Below are 26,136 nucleotides of genomic sequence, written 5' to 3' on the forward strand. Positions count from 1 at the left end.
ATTCTCCTGCCTCAGCCTCCCAAGTAGCTGGGATTACAGGCGCCCGACATCACAGCCGGCTAATTTTTGTATTTTTAGTAGAGATGGGGTTTCACCATGTTGGTCAAGCTAGTCTCGAACGCCTGACCTGAGGTGATCCACCTGCCTCGGCTTCCCGAAGTTCTGGGATTACAGGCACCAGCCACCGTGCCTGGCCAAATCTTTACCATTTTAAAAGAGAATTTCAAAGTCAAGTCTTACATCTCATAATCTAAGAATAAAATGTATCAGTCTCACCTGTCCAGCCAGTATAAGCAGAGCAGTCATGGGGATCAGCTGTCTTCAGCCCTTCTTCCATTTGCTGCAGAAGATCTTTAATTTTGGTCTGGATCCGTCTTATTAAATTATGAATGATCTGAGATCCAAAAGAAGAGATAACTTTAACTGCACAAGAATGGGACAATGTTGTAATAAACACTTTAAAGTCTAAATTGTACAAATATAACAGACAGCAGTTACTTTCCTTGGACCATCTCAGTGCATCGTTGGTTGGAGTCTATCTTGGTTTTTATAAGGTTACTTTTTTTTAATGTGATAATACCCTATTTAGACTATGACTCATATGTAGAATCACAAAAAAGCAACTAGCAGAAATCAAAGAATTTAAAAAAAACAGAGAAGAAAAAAAATGGATGGATTTAACTACACAAACATTTCAACTTCTGTAAGATAAAGAACAAAAGAAAGATGGTTTAAAAGTTAATGACAAAGGGGAAATACATGGAATATAAGATATAAATCAACAATAAATATAATATACAACTAGACCCCAAATTATTAACATCCTCATACAAAAGAAAAAACAAATGATAAGCATACATAAAACAAGTTCAATCACTCAGTGATTAATGAAATGCATATAAAAACATGTACTATGGATTTACCAGATTAAAAAATAGTATTATATAGAAAAAATTAAGTCCCAAGACTAAGAGCAAACAAAACAGGTATTCTTATTCATTGTTGGCAGTCTTTCCCAAGAGAAATATGCAATATTCTTCAATAATGTAGCTGACAGTGTTGTTAAGATCTTTCCTACCTTTGCTGATTTTTTTTTTTTTTTTGCACAACAGTTTCGCTCTGTCACTCAGGCTGGAGTGCAGTGGTGTGATCTCAGCTCACTGCAACCTCCTCCTCCTGGGTTCAAGCGTTTCTTCTGCCTCAGCCTCTTGAGTAGCTGGGACTATAGGTGCTTGCCACCACACCTGGCTAATTTCTGTATTTTTAGTAGAGATGGGGTGAGACAGAGTTTCGCTCGTTGCTCAGACTAGAGTGCAATGGTGCGATCTTGGCTCACTGTAATCTCTGCCTCCTGGGTTCAAGTGATTCTCCTGCCTCGGCCTCCCGAGTAGCTGGGATTACAAGCACCCGTCACCACACTCAACTAATTTTTGTATTTTTGGTAGAGATGGGGTTTCACCATGTTGGCCAGGCTGGTCTTAAACACCTGACCTCAAGTGATCCACCCACCTCCCAAAGTGCTGGGATTATAGGAATGAGCCACCGTGCCTGGTCCACCTCTGCTGATTTTTAAAAATCTACTTGCTCTATCAATTAGTCAGAAACCTCCCATTATGACTATCGAATTGTTTATTTCTCCCTTTAACTCTCTCTCTCTTTTTGCTTTCATCTATTTTGAAGTTCTGTTATTAGGCATAGACAAATTAATGACTAGTATGTCTTCCTGACAAACTGACTCATTTTCATAATGAAATGTCCTTCTGTGAGATTGTAAAGAAAATACTTTTAGGTTCTGCACAATTAGGGCTTTGAGGGCAAATTCTACTGAAATTTGGGATTCTGGACTAAAAGTAAACCTTAGGAATTAAGGTGTGCAGAGTGTGGACCCGAGAGAGGTTTCCTCAACCCTAGATGTGCATGTTTACATTTCAAAGTGCATGAGGCCCCAGAACCAGGAGACATTTCTGACTTGTAAAACTGAAGACAATGGGCTCATCTTTTCCATATAGATATTTATGTACATTCTGAAAAGATTAAAGAAAGATGCTGCTAATGAGACTCTCAGAAAGGGAAGGGGAGACAATTGCCTTTTCCCCTTTTATAAAAAGCACAGAAAATTTACTTTCCTTCTTTCCTTATCTACAATACTGGCTTTGCCAATGAAGGCCATCATACCCTACCTGCACTGCATTGTACCACAGATAAGAACTGGGACCTGGGAACTGCCCACTGGTTATTTGTGGTCAGGTAAATAGGAAGAAATTCCTGATTCAAAAACCATTTGCTATATTCAGGACAAAATTAATTAACATAAGTATCAAAACCCTCTTTACCTGCTCAACCTAAGAGCTATTTTATGGGACATTTTACACACTAAGTTTTCAGATGCCCACTGCTTGCTTACTTGGCTATCCATTCACTTTCAACCTTTGTCTTGATATTTAAAGTTGATCTCTTGTGTAGCACACAGTTAGGTTTTTGTTAATTTATTCTGATAGAGTCCCTCAGCGGACATGAGCAGAACCCCCTTCATTGGCAGGATGCCCTAAGAGAAAGTGTGGTTCAGTCAGCCCTGAGTGGCACCTTTTCCAGTCCCACTGTGGGAAAAACCCCATCTGTTCCTGCAGACTCACCTCTAGGCTGTACTTTTTAAAAACTGGAATGAATTCAACCCCCAGATCCTCAAAAACAAACATCTAACTTTCTTGTGTAACACAGCATGGCTCCTGTGCAGAAAAACATCAAATTTGCTTCCTTAGTCTTTTATAAGCAAAAGCAGAATAAGGAGGACAGGGTAAAAAAACAAAAAAAAAAAGAAAGAGAGAAAGAAAAGAATAGAAAAGACAGACAAAGAAACACAGAAACAAGAGGCAGAGGCAGAGGCAGGCTCAACTGTTGGCTGTTGTAAAGCCCCCAGCCCCCTCCAGGTTTCCCTAAGGATACTCCTCCAAATGACTGCTACCAGTGGAGACGGCCAGGCCACTCAAAGGCAAACTGCCCCCAGTGAGATAAATGGGAAAAGCCTCACCCAACTTGTGCCCTCTGCTATCAGGGGAACCTGCCCCCAATATTTCAATGTAGGTTCTATTTTCCCTAAGTGTTGGCCAGTCTGAGAAATAAAGAGAAAGAGCACAAAGAGAGGAATTTTACAGCTGGGCCTCCGGGGGTGACGTCACATATCGGTAGGACCGTGATGCCCACCTGAGCTGCAAAAACAGCAGGTTTTTATTAAGGACTTCAAAAGGGAGGGGGTGGAGGAACAGGGAGTAGGTAACAAAGATCACATGCTTCAAAGGGCAAAAAAGGAGAACAAAGATCACATGATTCTGAGGCCAATAAAGATCACAAGGCAAAGGGCAAAGCAAAGATCACAAGGCAAAGGGCGAAATCAAAAACTCCTGAGAAGGGTCTATGTTCAGTTTTGCACATATTGTCTTGATAAACATCTTAACAAAAACAGGATTTGAGAGCAGAGTACTGGTCTGACCTCAAATTCACCAGGGTGAGGTTTCTTCCCCCATCCTGATAAGCCTGAGGGTACTGCAGGAGACCAGGGCGTATTTCAGTCCTTATCTCAACCATATAAGACAGACACTCCCAGAGTGGCCATTTGTAGACAAAGGTCTTAATTATGAAAATTCCTTGCTAGGAAAAGAACTCAGCGATATCTTCCCTACTTGCATGTCCGTTTGTAGGCTCTCAGCAAGAGGAAAAATAAGGCTCTATTCTGCCCGACCCCGCAGGCAGTCAGACCTTATGGTTGTCTTCCCTTGTTCCCTGAAAATCGCTATTATTCTGTTCTTTTTCAAGGTGCACTGATTTCATATTGTTCAACTACACATTTTACAATCAATTTGTACAATAGTGGTCCTGAGGTGACGTACATTCTCAGCTTATGAAGATAACAGTATTAAGAGATTAAAGTAAAGACAGGCATAAGAAATTATAAGAGTATTATTTGGGAACTGACAAATGTCCATGAAATCTTCACAGTTTATGTTCAGAGATTGCAGTAAAGACAGGCATAAGAAATTATAAGAGTATTATTTGGGAACTGATAAATATCCATGAAATCTTCACAGTTTATGTTCTTCTGCCACAGCTCCAGCTGGCCCCTCTGTTTGGGGTCCCTGACTTCCCACAACACTCTGTCATAAGCTCAGCCACTGGAAACAAGGCCTGAGGACCAAAGGGCTCCCAGGACAGAATTCCAGCCCCTGAAAGTCTTGAGCTGAAGGGGCTCTCTGCTCCAGTTGAAAACAGCTCACCTTCAGTGGTGACTTGAGAAGGTGGGAAAAATTCGTCTCACACCGTGTAGGTCCAGAGTGTCAAGGCTCTCCCTGACTGATGGAGATAAAGGATAAAGGAAAGTAGTAAAGGGGCTGGCCCCACACCTTGCAATAACTGGCTGACTCACAAGCCCTCCTGTAAAGCTTAACTCCTCTCCATTCTTTTTTTTTTTTTTTTTTTTTTAAACACAGTCTCTCTCTCTCTTGCCCAGGCTGGAATGCAGTGGCACCACCTTGGCTCACTGCAGCCTCTGCCTTCAGGGTTCAAGCCATTCTCGTGCCTCAGCATCCCTAGTAGCTGGGATTACAGGCATGTACCACCACACCTAGCTAATTTTTGTATTTTTAGTAGAGACAGGGTTTTACCATGTTTGCCAGCCTGGTGTCAAAGTCATGGCCTCAAGTGATCTACCTGCCTCTGCCTCCCAAAGTGCTAGGATTACAGATATGAACCACAGTGCCCAGCCCATTCCTTTCTTCTCTTTTCCTCTTTTTCTGTTCAATCCAGGGGTCCAGGCTTAAAATGGAAAAAGTCTCTAACATCCTAAGCCCTGATTTTGTCATTTTCTTTAAAACTCCAGCTGATTACATATTATGGCCCATTTTTGTGAACATTTTAAACTAATGGGCAAGCTACAAGAGAAATTCCGAGCTCAAATGGTTAACCTGTAATGTAGAGTTATGTAGAGTCTTCTAAAGCTCTGTTCCCCTCTTTTTTCCTAACTACTTTAAATCTGCTGTTACTAAGTTGCTGGTGCTAAGACAAGACTCATTATTTATGGTGTAACTAACATGTAAACATTGAAAACTAATTTAAAGTTAAAGAAAAGGAAAAGAGGTATTTTTAGTAAGGAAGGGTATAAAAGGAAATTTTATAGAAGAAAAAATCTTGTATGATAAATTATTATCTTAAAGTAAGGTTATAAAAAGGATGTTCGGAACAAGGCAAAGTCCAGTATGTCGTAAATGGTCTATGTAAATCATGAAAAGGTTCATGAAGGAGAATTTATGAAAGGAATTTTGTATGTAATTAAGTTGGTATACTTCGAAAAAATTATTTAGTATAGTCTTTCTAACATTCTCTATGTTAAAACAAGGTTTTCTTAAGGTATTACTCTGCTCTTAATAAAACTGCACAAAGTTTTACTCAGAATTTTATAAAAGTTTCTTAAAAAAAAAAAATCCTCATAAGCATATCTCAGAGGTTCAACGTTTGCTGCATCCCAGTTTGCTGTGTCCCACTGCATTCAGCTTTTTCTCCCCTGGAGGAGGCCTAGGATAGTAATTCTCTTCTGCAGTCTTTGTCAGCTCCTGTAACTTTTTCTTCCAGTTCTGTTATTGTGGCCTAATGCTAAAATGTTTCATCTTGAAGGTCAACATTAACCAATGTTTTCCTCTAACATAATTTAATTCTATACTCCTGGATTTTCTTGATATTTATCTAAATTCTCAAAGTAATCAAAAATGTCTCACACTGTTCCTATGAGTCATGTGTCCCCAGGCTATACTCATAGCCTCCTAACCCTAAACACACTCTTTCTGTGTCTAATTAAATTCAAACACGTTTTCATCAAGGTTAACTTCCAGGTTAACTAAATGGACACCCATCAGAAAAGTCACACTGTAAAAGGTTTTTCTTTGCCTTTTTGGTAACTGGCTTTTAAAAGAACCCAAACTTTTATCTTCTAGAGTTCATGAGTTTCACCTTCAAATGATGCTGCAAATGGCATAGCAATCTCTCCCCAATAATGCCTGCTACCTTTACGAATTTCCCTGGGATTCAGATGAACACCAGTTTCACCCTAACATAATCCCCCTCTCTAACAAGTCCCTTCCTCCAGCAAGGTCCAATATCCCACGTTCCACAATCCAAAACAATAACCCGCATAACTTCTCGATCAACTAACAATCCTAGGTAGGGCCAGCTCTATGACCTGGTCAGCAGGAAGCAGTTGGAAGATGATACCTTCACCCACATGCCAAAGACCTGTCATTGTTGCTCTGTCACGGGGGAAATGTGGAGTCCTAGTTGGGGAAAAGAAATCAGACACTGGTGGGAGCAGTGGGAAGCAAAAAGAACCAGATAAGCTAAAGTCTGTTTTTCTTCAGGGTCCAGAACACATAGCCCTCCTGTGCCCAACTTATGACCAGACACCTACAAGTTAGCTCACTGCAGCCTTGGTGTTACTGGTACTGCACAAAGCTCTCCAGCACATATCACAGCACCATTCTATAAATTCAATCTCCAGCAAGTCTTTGTTTCCTTACAGTCAGCTTCTCTTCCACTGGCCTGACTGTTGCCTCCTTGCAACATCTTTTCCTTCTTTCTCTAATAAATCTGCCTTTCTGTACTCATAACTGTCTTGGTAAATTCTTGCACCCCCATGCCATCAGCCCAGACAGTCACCACTCACCCACAACAGTTTCCATCAGGTATCACCTCTGTTGCTTTTTCTTCAGATGGGGTTTCACTCCTGTTACCCAGGCTGGAGTGCAATGGCATGATCTTGGCTCACTGCAACCTCTGCCTCACAGGGTCAAGCGATTCTCCTGCCTCAGCCTCCCAAGTAACTGGGACTACAGGTGTGCACCATTACGCCTGGCTAAGTTTTGTATTTTTTGTAGAGACAGGGTTTTGCCATGGTGCCCAGGCTGGTCTCAAACTCCTGGGTTCAAGAAATCCTCCCACCTCTGCCCCACAAAGTGCTGGGATTACAGGCGTGAGTCATTGTGCCCAGTCTGCCGTAACAAATTATTTTACGTGGTGGTGGTGATGGTGGTAGTATTTTAATCTTAAAATGTCTTAATTTGCCTTCATTCTTGAAGGATATTTTCACTGAAAAAAAAAAATTCTGGATAATGGTTTCTTTCAGGACTTTCATGTTATTTCATTCTCCTCTGTCTCCATGATTTCTAATGAGAAATCAGTGGTCAGTGAAATTCCCTGTATATAATGTGTTGTTTTCCTCTGCTCCTATCAAGATGTGCTCTTTACCTTTGTCTTGATTTGGGCTTCTTTGTGTTTATTCCTCTCGGTGTTTTGAGGCGCATCCTGCATCTATAAATTTCTACCTTTCATTGAATGTGTAAAATCCTAAACCATTATTTCTTCAAATACTTTTTCTGTCCCATTCATCCTCTGCTTCCCTTCTACGATTCCAATTACCAACAGCTGGATGGTTTGATGTAATTTAACAGGTCCCTAAAACTCTGCCTTTCTTTTTCCCTTCATTCTTTTTTTCTATTTTGCACACTGGATAATTTCTATTGATCTATTTTCAAGTTTACAAATTACTAATTCTCTTTCCTCTGTCTTGAAACCACCCCCTGCAAAAATTATAACAGTGAGAATATCATGACAGGGAAAGAGATCTGACCTAAGAGACTCTTATCTTGCTTCTAACCTCCAAGCTGTCCTTGTTCATTCCTGGGTGTTGGCTGAACTAACTTTGAGAGGAATTTATTTTATTTTATATATGTGTATATATATATACACACACACATATATATAGAGAGAGAGAGAGAGAGAGATGGAGTCTCACTCTCTTGCCCAGGATGGAGTGCAGTGGCACTATCTGGGCTCACTGCAAACTCTGCCTCCCAGGTTCAAGTGATTCTCCTGCCTCAGCCTCCCCAGTAGCTGGAATTACAGGCGTGTGCCATTATTATAGGAGTTATTAAGAAATTATTAGGCCGGGAGCAGTGGCTCATGCCTGTAATCCCAGCACTTTGGGAGGCCGAGGTGGGCGGAACAGGAGGTCAAGAGATCGAGACCACTCTGGCCAACATGGTGAAACCCCATCTCTACTACAAATACAAAAAGTAGCTGGGCACAGTGGCAGGTGCCTGTAGTCCCAGCTACTCAGGAGGCTGAGGCAGGAGAATGGTGGGAACCCAGGAGGCAGAGGTTGCAGTGAGCCGTGATTGCGCCACTGCACTCCAGCCTGGGTGACAGAGTAAGACTCCGTCTCAAAAAAAAAAAAAGAAAGAAATTATTTTAGCCAGATAGAGAGCATAAAAGGTCCTTGGTAAGGGTTTTTTTTTTTTTTTCTTGTAATAAAAGCAACTCCAGAAATGTTTCTTTTCTAGCAGAAAAACAGCTTGAAGGGCCAGGCTGGCAAGTATTGATATGGTAATGTGGATTAAAAACTAGGTCTGCCCAACATGGCCACCCCCAGGTATCTCCACCTGTGCAGGACATCATACTGGCCCACATTGCATATTAAAAGGCTAGGATGGGAGGGTCAATTATTTTGAGGGCTATGTGAATGACATACCTAGTCAAATCAATCCCCTGGGCCCTATGTAAATCAGACACTGCCTCCTCTAGCCTCCCAATATAACTGACCATTCCTCCTCACCCACCACACAAGGGGTTTCCTCTCTCTGCTTGGAGCCCCCCTCCCTCTGTCTCTGTAAGGAGGAATTTCTTCCTTCTTTCTTGCCTATTAAACTCTCCACTCCTTAAAACCACTCCATATGTGTCCGTGTCATTTTATCTAAATCAGCAAGAGATAAAGGACCCTGGTGTTCCTCCAGTCACCAGAGCTGTATCACCACCACGTCCCACTAATTTTTTGTATTTTTAGTAGAGACAGGGTTTTGCCATATTGCCCAGGCTGGTCTGGAACTCCAGACCTCAAGTGATCCGCCCACCTCGGCCTCCCAAAGTGCTGGGATTACAGGCATCAGCCACCGTGCTGGCCAAGAGGAACTTAATTCACGGTTTAATTTTGAAACAAAGATAACAGCCCCTTCCCAAAACAAACTCCCTTCTTACCTGGGGACCAGAATGCCTTTGTAAAACTAACAAATTAGCCACAAGATTAGAAATTATGGTGTCGGAGTCATGAACCAGAGGCCACAAGATTCCCAACCTCCCCAACTGCTCCTAAGGATAACATCACTACTGTAAAACCTAAGAATGGTGCTCAAGATATATTTTCAGACCCTGCATTCTGATGCACCAGCTGGTGCCATCCAGACTGGTAATCGGGCTCAACCGGTTTTGTGATCCCACCCAGGAACAGAAGACAAGAAGAAGAACCCACTGTGACCCCCTAAGATTTCATCTAGGATCCGACCAATCAGCACTCCCACTCCCTTGCCCCCACCCACCAAATTATCCTTTAAAAACCCCAGTCCAGGTTTTCAGGGAGACTGACTTCAGTAAAAACTCCGGTCACCAGTTCAGCTGGCTTTGTGTGAATTACACTGTGTGTTGTGATTCCCGTCTTGATAAGGCAACTCTGTGTGGGCAGCGGGCAAGCAGAACTCACAGGGCACTGACAGTCTTCTCCATTCCCCTGCTAAGGCCATGCAGTAACTTCTAACTGTCATACACTGTATTTATCAGTTCTAAAATATCCATGAGACTCTTTTTTAATGGTTTTTACTTCCCTACTGAGACTTCATTTTTCATGAATTGAAAGCATATTTTGTTTTATTTCATGGTGAAGAGTTACAGTAGTTAGTTTAAAATCGTTGCATACTAGTTTCACTATCTGGTTCTTTTCAGGATTGGACCCAGTTGATGTTCTTTTCTTTTGAAAATGTGTCTTTTATGTAGAAAAGCAGAATATGCCACCTCAAAATCATGCATTTTTGACATACGGATGAATTTGAGTTGAAGACAACTGAGAAGCAGATGCCAGAATAGCTCTCTCCCCTCCCCTACCTGCGTAAAAGCAGGACTTAAAAACTGTGTCCCTCCTTCGCTCCCAATCAGGGAAGAAATCTTCGGAAGGCATCAGCCTGAAGAACGCACCACAGAATTCTACATTACAAACCCCATTTGTTTGCCATTCTATGAGTTGCATCCCAGACACTAAAAGCCCCCTTTGCTGAAGATGAGATATAAGCTGGGTTTCTAAGCCATCTCTGTGAGATACACTCATTCCCTGGGTACGTCCTACGTGCATATGAAATACACACATTAAAACACTCATTTGTTTTTCTCTTCTTAATTTGTCTTTTATTACAGGGGTCTGTCTCAGCTAAGAACTCCAAGGGGTAAGAGGAAAAACAATTTTTCTCTCTTACACTATGATCCTGGTTCTACAGATAGCAGGTAACTTTGCCCTGCATCTGGAATATTAATTTGTACACTGTCTTCTTGCTTGTATTTTATTGCAAATTATGTTTCCGGGGCAGCAGCTCTCCTCTCAATTCTTATCTTTAGTCTTTAGCTAAGCTTCTTTGTGTGTGTTCCAGACACGGGTTGTTCAGAATTTGATTGGATATATACACAGACAAGATTTTGGGATCCCTCCTCTGGCTCATTCCCTTTCCCCATTATCTTATCAGCCAGTTATCCCATCTTAGATTTCTGGTTCCCTGAAAATGTGTTTTTCCCACAGGCACACCCTGCCACCACTGAGTGTACCATGTAAATGAAACTTAGCTCCAGGATAAAAGACATGGACACAGAAACTTCTTTCACAGGGAATGCACTATAATAGAACCTATATAGGTCAGGCATGGTGGCTCACACCTGTAATCCCAGCACTTTGGGAGGCCGAGGCGGACGGATCACGAGGTCAGGAGATCGAGACCATCCTGGCTAACACGGTAAAACCCCGTTTCTACTAAATATACAAAAACAAAATTAGCCGGGCGTGGTGGAGGGCGCCTGTAGTCCCAGCTACTCAGGAGGCTGAGGCAGGAGAATGGCGTGAACCCGGGAGGCGGAGCTTGCAGTCAGCCGAGATCCAGCCACTGCACTCCAGCCTGGGAGACAGAGTAAGACTCCGTCTCAAAAACAAAAAACAAAAATCAAAACAAAACAAAACAAAAACATACCCTATAGAAATTCACTCTTCCGCCAGGGCGTGGTGGCTCATGCCTGTAATCTCAGCACTTTGGGAGTCCGAGGTGGGTGGATCACCTGAGGTCAGGAGTTCAGGAACCATCTGGCCAACATGGTGAAACCCCATCTCTACTAAAAATACAAAATTAGCAGGGCGTGGTGGCACACGCCTGTAATCCCAGCTACTCAGGAAGCTAAGGCAGAAGAATCACTTGCACCCGGAAGGCAGAGGTTGCAGTGAGCCAAGATGGCGCCACTGCACTCCAGCCTGGGCAAAAAAGAGTGAAACACCATCTCAAAAAAAAAACAAAAAAAGAAATTCACTCCTCCAATCATGCATTATAACATACTCTATAGAACCTCCTTCCTCCTCCAATCATGCACTGTAACATATTCTATAGAACCTGGACATAATACAAAAAGGCAATTACACTGTGGTCTGTTTATTCTCCAGTGCCTTCGAGCAGCTGCTTTTTATATTATATCCAAGTCTTACACTTGTTTTATACAGGGCGTCCTCCAGCAGGGTCTTAGCCCATCATTAAAGTATAAATCCCCTAAAACACTTTTTAAGTTAAAAAAAAAACCCAGTATACATACTTTCTTTTGTTGCACTCCAGCTGCATATTATATACGATAAAACCCCCATCCGTGTCCACATTTTTAAGTCACTGAAACTAATAGCTGAGCATTCAGAGATGGGCAAATCTATTTTGAGACTAACCAGTTGTGCCCAAGAGGATTTAAACATGCATATTTACAAGTATATATTTTTGCTATAATATAGGTACTGAATATGACTTTCCCCTTTGACATTATATTTATTAGTTGCCAAAGACTAAAATAGGTAGGCAAGACAACAAATTCTATTAAGTGACTAAAATATAGCATTAGCTTTCAAAATTGTATCTTTTCATTAAATGTTATTCAAAGTAATAAGTAAATTACAATAATTTCTACTCAACCATGATGGTAAAATACCTTCCCTTATAGTGAAAGCTGAGTTAGAAATCTAAGGTCAAGGAGAGCTTCATGAAAATCTTTATAATTATGCTCACTTAAAACGATAAAGATGGCACACCAAAAAACACAGTATCAATATTTCACCCACCTTAAAGGTGATATTATGAGTTAACTAGACAAACACATGCACTTAACGATCTTTACTTACTAGCAATGCTTTCTGGATTTGCCATTCCCTATGGTTTTGGTGATGTTTTTGTAAATGTATTTAACTTTGCTTCTGTTAATGAATGCACCAAAAAGAGTAACCGTATGGTTCTCCATCCAACTTCTTAAAAACTTTTTGACTCCAGGTTAGTAACTTACACCTCCTGTGTCTTGACCTTTGGTTTCTACAGTAATCAAAGAGATGCAGAATCATTTGCATGAGAAGGAATAAATGGGGGATACCTCTTTAATACCTGCGGTGGCAGAACCCATAAGATAGTTCCTGGCCCATATCTAGTCCCCGTACCCTTCCTGCTTGTTAACAGAAATCTGATTATATTCAGAATAGCAGGGCATCCAGCCCCACAAGAGACGCTTGATTTTCCAGGCCCGTTATGCACAAGGGTGGCCACATGACACAGTTCTGACCAATGAGACCTAAATGAAAGTCTTCTAGGAGGTCCTGGGAGGTTCTTATTTTTCATGATAAAAAAGAAAGAACTTCCCTAACTTTTCTCCCCTTCTGCCTGCTGATTAAAGTACCTCTAAGTTGAGTTTTCTAGGCCTAATGCACACTCATATGCAGTCTTAGCTCTATCACGATAACCTAATTCCAAAGCATATACTACTAACCCTTCACTCCTCATAAATGCTACTGGAGTATATTTTTAAGACTTATGATTGCTTTCTCCAATTCCCTTTAATATTTGCCAAAATTTCATTGCAAAAACCATTAATTTCTCTGCCCTTTGCCATAAGGTACTTTTTCTGGTTCCCCTTTTCCTATTTCTCATAAAAGAGGCTTCTAATTTGTTTATACTGGAACAAAATTCTCATGTACAAAAAACATTTATTATGCTCTAATTCTATTCACATTTGATGGAGATTACTGTACCAGGAGAAATTTTAACTGGATTGTCTCATTTAATAATGGTATTTTATTTATACATACACACACACACACATATATACACATGTGAATATAGATATATGCACACACACAATTTTTTCCTTTTTTTTTTTGAGGCTGAGTCTCAACTCTGTCGCCCAGGCTAGAGTGCAGTGGCGCAATCTCAGCTCACTGCAACCTCCTACCTCCTGGGTTCAAGTGATTCTCGTGCCTCAGCCTCCTGGTAGCTAGGATTATAGGCATGCGCCACCACATCCGGCCAATTTTTGTATTTTCAGTAGGGACAGGGTTTCCCCATGTTGGGCAGGATGGTCTTGAACTCCTGGCCTCAAGTGATCCACCCACCTTAGCCTCTCAAAGTGCTAGGATTACAGAAGTGAGCCACTGCACCTGGCAATAATGGTATTATAAAGATAACTAACAATTATTGAGCACTTACTATGTATTTGGCACTAAGTGCTTTATATATTTCAAATAATCTTCACATCATTCCATTTTTTAGGTAAGAAAACCGAGGCTTACTTGAGGTCTCATGACAATGAGAGACAAAGCTCTTGAAACTCTGACTAGACTGTCTACTTCTAAAGTTCCCGGGCTGCGCATTCTCTGCTTATTGTGAAATTTTTTGCTTGATTCTATATTTACATTTTACCTTTGGATATGCAGGACTTACAGCCTTCACTCATTCATACTAGATGAACAGAAATACGTACCTGCCGCATAGCCCAGAAACAGCAGGAGCAGTTAAAGAACTTTGGAGGTTTTATCTCTTAACTCTGAAATTGATTTTTAGCAATTACACTGCAATTGGGAAGAAAATGTTCTTTTCCTACACGGTGGGTAGACAGTTTTCCCAAACAAGAATGCCCAAGTGTATTATAAAGCAGAAATATATTGGAGTAGATATTAATCACTGGTTGTAAAACCCCTTGTGAGGTGTCACTGCATCTATTATTCCAAATGATGCACAAGGCACATTTATGGCAAGATTTACTTCTCTTCCTCACATGTTTTCATGGTAATAAATCTTAGAATCAAATAAAAAAGCTTTTTTCCTGGGGGGGTTAGGGTGGGAAGAAGAGACAGAAGAGGAGGGGGAAGGGGGAATAGGGAAAGGAGAGAGAAAGAGGAAGGGAAAGATAAACAGATGGCAGACAGACACTGGGTGATACTGAAGCATACAAATTACACCAGTTATATTCTTGAAAAACGTTTCAAGAAATTAACTTTCTTTGTATTCGCGATGTTTTTTCCATGTACATCACAGGAATAATTGATGTCATTTGCTAGAACATATTCACATATTCTGTACCTCTCTCCCTCAACTCTAGATTTTAGAGAAGGTAAGGGCTCAGATCAGTATATTCATAAGCTACATTTTATATTGCATATGAAAAAAAGGTAGATTTTACACATTTTTACAATTTTACAAATATTTTAGATAATATCAACACTCTAACAATTGTTACTGAAGATAAAGGATGAAATTTTCTTTATCTCGGCATAAAGCAGAGCAAACAGAATTGGCATATTAACAAATTCATATATGATAAAATACCCAGTACTATATATATTTTTCTAACTTTCAGATACCTTTGAAATAGGTGAGGAAGAAATAAAATGTAGATGATTAGCAAATCTGGAGTATAATATTAGTTATTCTTTTCAAAAACAAATAGTTAATGCTTTTCATGTACCAGGCACTGTTATTGGGACACAAAGCTGAATAAGACTGGGTACTCCCCAAAATGTCCCTCGTCTAATGAGCCAAATGTAAAAATAATTATGATTCCATATAATAAATGCCTGACTAGCAATATGCAATATGGTATATTCAAGAAAATATATAAATGTATGCAGACTGATATCTGAAAACAATCTTACTTCACCCTTGTGTAAGGCATTCGGGAGTTTACTGGGATTGTTACCAGATGCCCGCTCACAAGTAGCAGGCAAGTGTGTAGCTGGGGCATTCAGGAGGGTGGAGACGGGATGGAAAGGCATCGACAATCACTGTGAGTCCGTTAGGGGGCTTCCTGGTGGACCCAGGAGACCCATTCTTTGATTAGGGAGTATCATCAGTGGGGCACTGTGTGGACTAGAAGGCCCTGAAAGCTTGCTCCGCAATGGGCTAAAAGCTGAGGAGCTTGCTTTGCAGGGCTGTCCATGTGGAGTCTGGTGGATCCTGAGCCCCATGAAAGGAATGTATTGACTCTAAGACTGTTGTTGCCCTTCACTGCTATCATAAAAACTCTATGGTGAAGCTACAACTATTAACCCCATTTACAAATGAGAACTATGAGAACTATGAAGCACAGGAGAGAGGTAAAGTAACTTACCAAAAGTGATATCAATAGTAAGGGGCAGACTGGAGTTTGGACCCAGGCAGCCACTCCAGACTACAAGCCCTAGAAACCTTTATGGTAGGCAGGATGGCCCCCAAAGATGTCCTGGAACCTGAAACAGGTCACAGACTACAAAACAGGGAGAGGATGCTGGATTATCCAAGCAGGGCTCATCTAATCCCACGAGCCCATAAAAGCAGAGAACCTTCTCCTACTGAAGTCAGAAATATAGGGCAGAAGGTGAAATCAGAGAGATGTGAAGTGTGAGAGAGACTTGAACTGCGGGTGCTGGAAGGACCATGTGGAAAGCATGGGCAGGGCTCAGGCGGCACCAAGGAGCAAAGGCCAGCCAGCAGGGAAGTGGGGAACACTCGTGCAGCCACAATGAATTGGATTTGGCCAACAGCCTCAACGAGCCGGGAAGCAGATACACCCTCAGGGACTCCAGGAGAGAAGGCAGCCTTGAAGACACCTTTTTTTTTTTTTTTTTTTTTGAGACGGAGTCTCACTCTGTCGCCCCGGCTGGAGTGCAGTAGCTGGATCTCAGCTCACTGCAAGCTCCGCTTCCCAGGTTTAGGCCATTCTCCTGCCTCAGCCTCTCAAGTAGCTGGGACTACAGGCACCCGCCACCGCCCGGCTAGTTTTTTGTATTTTTTAGTAGAGACGGGGTTTCACCAGGTTAGCCAGGATGGTCTCGATCTCCTGACCTCGTGATCTGCCCGTCTCGGCCTCCCAAAGTGCTGGGATTACAGGCTTGAGCCACCGCGCCCGGCTGAAGACACCTTGACTTTGGCCTTATGAAATTCTAAGCAGAGGAGCCAGTAGAGCCAGACTGTACCTGGACTTCTGACTTCATTTTAAAGATGATAAATAAATAGGTGCTGATTTAAACTGCAAAATTGGTGGTATTCATGGCAACAATGGAAAAAGAACACAACTTTCTTAGCTAATCCTTTGAGTGGCTTTGGAATGGCCAAGCAACAGAGTCTGCCTGGGCAACTCTGAGAAAGACCCTGGAGGAAGAAGCCTCCCACAGGTATGTCACAGAAAGACAGGAGCTCGCTGTGTGAAAAGCAGGGGGGCATTCTGTGCTGAGGGACAGAGATGATATTTAAAATGCATTTAGGAGAAAGCCATGGGCATTTCTGAAGAAACAAGTCATTCCATCTGAAAAATACAGAATATGCAATCATTCTCTTTCTAAAATACTTGTGCTCTTCTGTATTTTTTATGATAAATTTAGTGCTAGTTTGAGGAAATAAAACTGCCATACATAAAAATACAGGAAACTTTAAAAAGATTGACAATTAACTTGTAAAAAATTATGATCTTAACTATAAATAGAGGAGAGTGAAAAGTCTAAAAACAAGAGTTCAACATGCACATAATAACTAACTCCTAAAAAGAAAAAGGTATGTTTTGAATAGTTATGCATAAATTGAACATTTAGGCATGAGTAATACTTGAAATGCACCAGGAGAGCTTAATTAAAAAAAAAAAAAGATGGTTTTATTATTACTACACTCCTAATAAATGGGGTATTTGAGACACTTAATCTAATTTAATCCTCTTGATAATCCTAATTTAATGCTCTTGATAATCTAAAACAACATTATCATCATGGTATGCATGCAGAAACTGAAGCTAAGAGAAAATAACTTGCCTACATTTTAAAGATGATAAAAATAGTTTTTTGACTCACATTTTACATATGTGATGATGTGCAAACTTTGCAAACTGTATACCATAAAGTAATTCTTTTCTTAGGAAAGATTTTAATAAACCTTTCTGCTGAGGGGTATGGGTGGGGGAAGTGCATTTCCTAATTCAGCTCTCCTAGGCTAATGATCACTTGTAATGTTAGATATATGAAGATATGATGAGATGTTATACCTAGCAAGAGTGTGGGCTTGCTTTGTAACACTCCATTTTGCAAACAAAATGAATAAAACAAAAGTCCCCCAATCCCTACCTCAAAGCTAATTACTACATGGGAAAAGTAGGCAGGAGTGGAGAAGCTGTATCTTTTGACAGTAAAGAATTAGATGGTAGTGAAAACATCTACCTTTAATAGTGGTATTTTCAATAACAGGTCCTTACCTAAACTGAATCTATCAAGATAATGCTATTTTACAGAATTGTTTGAAAATAGTTCATTCTGCTAAAAATAGTCATAGATTTAAATAATCTGGTCTGCTTCTGTTTTCTTATTTCAAACTCAGTAATATAACAGAAAATATTCTAGATTACATATCCTAAGCACACACACCTCAATCCAATTTTGATGTGTATCATAAAAATTCATCTGCTGTCTATGCTCTGTAGGGGATATATGGCATAACCAAAAGGAAGTTTACAATTGCAATAAAGAACCAAGGACAAACTGCTAAGTGACAATATATTAATAAACTGCACACAAGGGCTCAAAACATACATAATTACAGTTCAAGGGACAAGGAACCCATGGAGATAGTGGGACTTTGTGGTCAGATTATATTTAATTATGGAAAGCTCTCAGTGAAAAGTTAGGTTTCATTTTGATTAAACAATTGCTGCATGGTACTAACTAAAATCTATAAAAGACAGGAACGTTTTCGGAAAAACTCAGTTTGTTACATTCAATTCTGTTCACGCAAAATTTGCTCAAAACCTAGCCTGGCCCTAGTCAACTGCTAGTTGCCCTTACAGAGCACACTCCTCACCCAGAACTCCCAAAGCATATTACACAGTTCTTGACTTATAGTAGCCTGGAATGTCATCCAGGAGTCCAAGATGTAACATTCTAGATACAGAATAGTTTTTAAAATACAAAAGTATATCATTAATATGCAAAAAATGATTCTCATAAAAAATAACAATTTTTAAAATTTCAATAGATTTATTCATTCAACATTTACTACCTACTGCATTCCTATTTCAGTATCAAGCAGTGAGGATGTTTAAAAATAACTCCCTGGGTGTGATGGCTTACACCTGTAATCCCAACACTTCGGGAAGTTGAGGCCGGAGAGAATTGCTTGGGCCCAGGAGTTCAGGACTATCCTGGGCAACATGGCAGGACACCATCTCTACAAAAACAATTCTAAAAATTAGCTGGGTGTGGTGGAATACACCTGCAGTCCCAGCTACTTGGGAGGCTGAGGTGGGAGGAGCTCTTGAACCTAGCAGGTCAAGGCTGCAGTGAGCTATGATTGTGCCACTGCACTCCAGTGTGGGAAACAGAATAAGACCCTGTCTCAAATTATTGAGACATGTCTCAAATAAATAAATAAATATTTTAAAAATTAAAAAATGATAACTCAAGTACACTCAAGAAAAAAATCCTGTTCTCAGAAAGGAATAAAGTGGGAAAAAGAAATAGAAATGTATTATAGTAAGCCCTTGGTAATCATGAATTAAGTGTCCAGAGCTTCTGTTTGAAGTTTCAAGCATAACCTTATGAATCTGGAGACCCAGGCTATGATAGATGACAATTTTCAATCTTGCTGAGGCCCAAAGGTGCACAGCATGAGCTGGTAGGTTCTACTGTGGGTAGAATTCCCAACCTCCACATTTCCAAATGGTTTGGTTATTCCTTATCATCTCACCACCAACAGGAGTTCCCACTCCCTTTCAGAGATGACGAGAGTGAAGAAAGTATGTGTATGGAATTCAGAAATCTGGAAACTGTTTGCAGTCTGAGGATATATCCATATGAATATTGTACACCTAACCATATTTTCCTTAGAAAGAAAAGGAGACAAGAATAAGCATTTATTTAAAGAGCAAAAACAGGTATGTATTTTTTTTCTGCATTCCACTGAAAATATAAAATGTAAAGAAATTTTTCATTATCACATTTTATACTCTAATACAAATAAGCTACGTCTATAATAATGTTAATACCTATCATTAACTGAACTCTTACTACTCACCTATGTATCAGTAACTATGTGTACCTAGGTACTAACTGTACTCAGCACCGTTCTGAATGTTTTAAATGTATTAACCTAATTAGCCATTACAACAACCCAGTGAGGAGGGGGTGGTTATATTACATCTACATTATTAAAAGTTTTAGCAAATATGTTATATTACAACTATGTTATATTAAGAACCTCAGTTAGCCTTTCAATTTAACCATTTACATCAAGTTGACGAGGTAAGAAAAGCAAGGTTCAGCGTGTGATTAAATAACTTGCTCAAAGTCTACAAGTCATAAATGGCAGAAAAGTAGGAGTCAAACACAAGACTATTAAAGCTCTTACCTGCTCTATACTACAATTTATTTCCCAAAGATGGAAAATGTTCATGTATAATATCTTCTTAGTCTCCTCTCCATAATCTTGCCATTACCCTTCTATGTCAATATCTTTCCACATCAGGAATTGAAAACTGGCTGGAGGTTAAGCTCATATTAAAAGAAAATTTAATAAAGCTATATGTAGAACAGTTTTCCTCAACGCTTCTCAAATGTATGAGTACTCTGGCATGAGGATCTTGTTAAAATGCAGACTGCGGTTCCTTGGGTCTGGAGTGGGATCTGCATTTCTAACAATCTTTGAGGAATGGCCGATGATTTTGATCCACAAACCTCACTTTGAGAAGTTGTAGAGTATATGCCCCCACCTTCCACCTGACACACACACACACACACACACACACACACACACACAATTTAGTTCATTTTGAATAAAGAGAAAAAAATTACATTTCTCTGGGTATTAGGGTAGTACTGATTTCCTTATGCTTCTATTATATATTATGATGTTAAACAAATTTTAAAGTTTCAAAACAAAAATGTGGAAAATTAAATAATCATAAACTAAAGCATTTCCAACAGCTCAAGATTGTGTAAAATTATAGACAAGTTTTCCTGATTTTTTTTCTGTGGAAAAAGTTGTAAAGTCCTTTGGATTGACCAGAAACTATAAAACTCCTAGAAGAGAACATGGGGAAAAGCTCCTGGACACTGGCCATAGCAATAATTTTTTGGTATCACACCAAAAGCTCATGGCACAAAAGTAGAAATAAACAAATATTACCTATATCAAATTTAAAAGCTTCTGCACAGCAAAGAAAACAATTCTTAAAATGAAGCAGCAGCGTATGAGCTGAGAAAAATTCCTTGAGCCCAAGAGTTTGAGACCAGTCTGGGCAACATGGCAAAACCCTGTTTCTACAAAAAATACAAAAATTAGCTGGGCATGGTGGTACTCGCCTGTGGTCCCAGCAACTCAGGCAGCTGTGGTGGGAGGATAACTTGAGCTTGGGAGGGAGCCACAATCATGCCACTACATTCCAGCCTGCAAACACCCAAAACTATACATAGAGAACAAAAGAGCCGTTACCAGAGGCAGTGAGTTGGAGGAAGGAGAGGAAATAGTCAAAGGATACAAAATGGCAGATATGTAGGACAAACAAGTCTAGAGTTCTAATGTACAACATGAGGACTACAGGTAATAAAAATGCACTGGATGTGGGATTCATGCTAAGTGAATAGACTTCAGCTGCTCTGGCCACAGAAACAAAAAACAGTGGGTAATTATGTGACACTGGGAATATATTAATTTGCCTCTCTATAGAAACCATTTTACTACCTATATATATCACATAACATCATGTGGTATACCTTAAATACACAATTTTAAATTTCATTTTAAAAGAATCCTATCAATCCATCAAGTCCTTCAGCATCAACTCCAATCACCCTCTTCAGCCTTATTACCCCCAGTGCCATTCACGTTCCCACTTCTCCAGTCATGCTGTACTCCTCGATATTCTCATAATGTGGTATCCCTTAAGTCCTTGCTCACGGAGTTCCCTACCTGAGCCTGGAAAACCCCCACTTAATCTTTCAAGGACCATACAAGTATCATTTTAATGTAAAACGCCTTCCCTGATGCGAACGGGCAGAATTAACATGTCTTCTTTCTTCTCGTGTGCCCCCAAGATATTCTTTACATATGGTCACTTACTGTAACACTCATTGCAGGAGGCTACACTTCTAGCAACGGTGCAGTATCACAGCAATTTCTCTGCCAACGAATGAGGTATGGCCATGCCCTCTCTAACGAGTTCAAGATTTCAGCCCTGGCTGAGCACTCTACAGTTCATGGTATTTATGCTCCTGTATAATCCCTCCACTTGAGCGTGGGCTGGATTTACTGTATTGCTTCTAATATGATACAATATGGCAGGCGTGATGGTATGTCACTTCTGAGATTACATAATAAATACAATGACTGCAGCTTCCATCTTGGGTGCTCTTGCACACTTTTCTCTTTGATCACTCAGTCTCGGGGAAGCCAGCCACTATGTCATGAGGCAGCCCTAAGGAGTGGCCCATGTGGTTAAACACTGAAGCCTCCAGAAAACATCTAGCAAGGCCGACTAACAACCATGTGAATGAGCTTTCAGCAGATTCTCCTGCCCCAGGTAAGCCTTAAAATGACAGCAGGCCTGGCTAAGCTTGAGTGCAGCTTCTCCAGAGACCATGAGCCAGAACCACCCAGCTAATCTGCAGCCGGATTCCTGACTCTCAGACACTACATGAGACCATAAGTGTTTATACAGATGCTAAGTGTTGGGATAATTATTACACAGCAACACAGCTAATCACAGGGGCCTTTACTGGAGTGCCCTCTCAGCCCTAGGGGTGGGGCTGCTCCTTCTGTCTACTATTCCTGTACTCTTCAGAGTTCTCTTTCCTTCTCATGAGACAATCTCGCATTACTCCAGTCTCACGGTTTATAACAATTATTTATGTTAAACTTTTCCTATTAAACTCTGCATGGTATCCATCTCCTGGATGGACTTGAACATCAGATATAAAGCTGCTGCTGCTCCTGGTCAAAGAATCACACTTTGAGAATCACTGGCAGAGATTAATCATGATTCAGCTCCTGGAGCTGGGCTCAATTCCCCTTAAGTCCACAGTCACAACAAAATCAAGTAAAAAGGAGGAAACGGCTGTTAGATGAGTAACTAAGAGTGTCTGCTTCAGAGGCCTTCCATAATTGAAAACAACTGCTACTATATTGGTTCACTGCTTTTCATAATATTTGGCCCAATAATGTAAAAAATGTTATAAATACCAATGTATGGAAATATGGCTCAGAGAAGCAGACTTGAGTGGTTTTAGAATCAAGAGGCTAATTTTATTGACTGATCACACCACACACCTAGGCAGCCAACCTAAAATGAGATAGAGTAAATGACTTAAAGAATACTTAGTAATAAAATGTTATTGTGTTGGTAAATTTTTGTAAACCTTACTGGGTAACATCATGGAGAGAAAATTATTCAATGCTTAACTTACATATTAACAAGTTACCCTAGGGGTACCACAAAGCTCAACAAACTGGGTGGCTTAAAACCACATAAATTTATTTTCTCATAGTTCTGGAGTCTACAATTCCAAAATCAGCGCATCAACAGGGCCATGCTCCTCACCAAACTTAGAGAGGAGAATCCTTCCTTGCCTCTTCTAGCTTCTGGTGTTGACTGGCAATTCCAATCTCTGCCTCCATCATCACATGGCCATCTTCTTTCTCCCTATGTCTCTTTCTTCTAAAATTGTTTTTTAAAAAAGAGACAGAGTCTCACTATGTTGCCCAGGTTAGTCTTGCACTCCTGCCCTCAAGTGATCCTCCTGCCTTGACCTCCCAAAGTGCTGGTATTACAGGCATGAGCCATCACACCCGGCTCTCTTCTCTTCGTATAACAACACCAGTCACATTGGATTAAGGGCCCATCATATTCCAGTATGACCTCATTTTAACTAATTGCATCTGCCATAACCTTATTTCCAAATGTCACATTCTAAGATTCCAATGGGTTAGGACTTCAACCTTCAATACCTCTTTTTCTGGTGGGGGACACAATTCAACCCATAACACCCTCATTTTCTTGAAATTTCATGTCTACAAAAACAAGGCATAGTTTGACATCCTCAAATTGCATTCTTATTTTTAAAATCAAAAATTTAATCTGTTAATCATAAAAATATTAATAGGGAGGACAGTGGCTCATATTCATTTTATCTGATGACTTTCCAATTATCAAGAGGCAGTCTTTCCACCTTTTAAGACCACTATCCCTCTCATTTTCACATTCAACAACAATATGATGTCCATTTCGTCCTTTCTTTAGCATATACTCATAACCACTGACATAGGTCCCCACCCCAACTTAACATTTCATTGCTGAGATATCACAAGCCCCATCAGTTACTTGTAGTCTAATTTTCTTTTCAACATAAATCAGGTATACAGCTGAGGTCAAAAATCACATTTATCCAGATATAAAGGGTAAAAAGAAAAATATGCAATTTCAGAACTTTGAGTTCAATTAGTGTTTATCTCCTGCGAAGTTGCTTGCAAATGAAACTCACCTGATTCCCATGTCTCTATCATTATTATCATTCTCATGTCAAGAGTTCATTTCATTCATCTTTCACTAAACATTTGCTGTAACCTACTTACTCCAAGGATAGTACTGAGATGGCAACTGGTAATAAGAATGAATGATGCAGTTTCTTCAATGTTTGCCAGATTTTTATTTTTGTTATTAAAAAATGAAACACTAAGTCACAAATGAAACACATATTTGTAGGTAAAAATAGAAGAAATCTAGAGAAAAACCAATATTGAATATGAATTGTAAGCTGTGTAACTTAAATCATCAGGGGGAAGAGGTTAACATTTATTGAGGCCCTCCTTAAGGTACTACATCAGGCAGTTTGCTAGGCAATTTATATGCTTCATCTAATTCAGACACATCCCCATGAGTTAGGACTTGTTCCCACAGGTTTGCTTGCTTTTGTTTTTGAGACTGCGTCTCGCTTCTGTCGCCCAGGCTGGAATGCAATGGCGAGATCTCGACTCACTGCAACCTCGACCTCCCAGGCTCAAGCAATTCTCATACCTCGGTCACCCGAGTAGCTGGAACAACAGGCGTCCACCACCACGCTCAACTAATTTTTGTATTTTTTTTTTTTTTTGTAGAGACAGGGTTTCGCCATGTTAGCCAGGCTGGTCTCCAACTGACGGGCTCAGACAACCAGCCCACTTCGACCTTCCAAAGTGCTGGGACTACCGGTGTGAGCCACTGCGCCCGGCCTGTTTCCAGTTTTTAACCACATTCAAGAAGAGAGAGGTTTACAGAAATCACTTGCCTTAGATTCCATATTCAGACCAATAGCTCTTTCAAAATTACCTTCTTAGTTTTAGCCAACTTGTCCCCTTTACAAATATGTAAATATGGGGATCCAGGGAGGTGAAGTGGGCACTGGAACACGTACCTCAGTGGAAAAAGAAAACCTGGTAAAGGTACAGTTTTACTAAGCATGAAAACAGTTGTGCTGATACTCAATCTTTGATACTCAATCTTTTATTTCATTTCCACTTTTTGCCTCCCACCTTAGATTTTGTTCAGACAGCCCGTGAAGGCTGACAGGGTATGCCACCCCAAAAATATGTCTCTGGCAAAAGCATTATTTTAAGCTAAAAGCACTTGAAAAACCAGAAGAGTGTTCTAAACTGCCCCCTTTTCTTCCTAAAAGGAGACAAAGTTGTAAAAGATGGCCTCCCTACGCCAGGGACAAAGAAACAGTCGGCACCGCAGCCGGGAAAAGCGGAGATTTCTACCCAGACGTGGTTCAAACAGTTCCATCTTCCGTTACCCTCTCCGCACACTTTACTCTCCCACAGCTGCTGCTCTTGGTTCTGCCTAGCATGAAAGTATTTGGGTTTTGCCACTTCTTTGTGTCTTTTTCACGTATAACATGTTCAAGAGATGTGTATGTTTTTCTCCTGTTAATCTGTTTTATGTCAATGTAACGCTGTGGCCCACCTCGCGAACCTAAGAAAGTGAAGTTTGGCCTCCCCTTACATCCACTTCCCATTCCTGGGCACACAGACAGTAATAAATCTACATGGACAATGCTTCTTTGTCAGCGGGAGCCCAGGGACCAGACACGGCCAAGGAAAGCCAGCTTCCAGGCCAGGTGGGAGGAACAGGTCGCCGGCAGGGCGCTCCGCCGAGTGGCGGGAGGTGTCCGCGGGCCTCACCGGTGCACAAGCCCGCACCGCGAACCGCCGCTCGGACCAAGAAGGAAAGCGCACTGTACGCGCATTTCAAAGGCGCGCGGGGCCAGGAGGGCCGAACTGCTGGAACGCGGCTCACGCAGCTGAAGCCCACGAACCCTACGCGCCGCTCAAGCGAAGGCCCGGAGCCAGGTGCCAGCGGCTACCATCCTACGCCCTCCCGCCCGAGGCCCTCCCAAGCGCGGCGCGCGCCTGTGACGTCACCCCTGGCGGAGGGTGGACGCTACCACCGCCGCGCTCCCCCTCCAGCACCAATGCGGCCAGGCCGCCGACTCACCTTCCCGTCCTGATGAAACGGGAGGCCGGGCTCATCCGTGGTGGCCGGGGGACGAACACAGCCTGTCTCTTCGGCCGCTCCGGCGGCGAGCAGCGCCCCGGTGGCGGCCTCGTAGTCCGGGAAGGGGTTGGCGAACGCCCGTTCCTCCATTTCTGCCTCCCCTCCCAGGTGGAGCTTCAGCCTCTTTGACATGGTCTCGCCCATCTCCGCCGCGGTACGGCGCGCGGGCGGGGACAAACCTCCTGCCTC

At 41.2% G+C, this 26,136-nt stretch overlaps 1 protein-coding gene across 1 annotated transcript in view; it reads right to left on the minus strand.

The window, feature by feature from the left end:
* LANCL2 (LanC lantibiotic synthetase component C-like 2 (bacterial)) overlaps positions 1-26,136 on the minus strand; it is a 69,633-nt gene that overhangs the window by 40,751 nt on the left and 2,746 nt on the right. The window contains exons 2-3 of the mRNA XM_011927442.1: positions 25,888-26,133; positions 277-394 (exon numbers count right to left, since the gene is read on the minus strand). Of these exons, the coding sequence (XP_011782832.1) occupies positions 277-394; positions 25,888-26,091 (322 nt within the window). The 5' untranslated portion in view covers positions 26,092-26,133. The remainder of the gene's footprint in view (positions 1-276; positions 395-25,887; positions 26,134-26,136) is intronic.

Source organism: Colobus angolensis, unplaced genomic scaffold (genome assembly GCF_000951035.1).
Source record: "Colobus angolensis palliatus isolate OR3802 unplaced genomic scaffold, Cang.pa_1.0 Scaffold714, whole genome shotgun sequence".
NCBI classification, from domain to species: Eukaryota; Metazoa; Chordata; class Mammalia; order Primates; family Cercopithecidae; genus Colobus; species Colobus angolensis.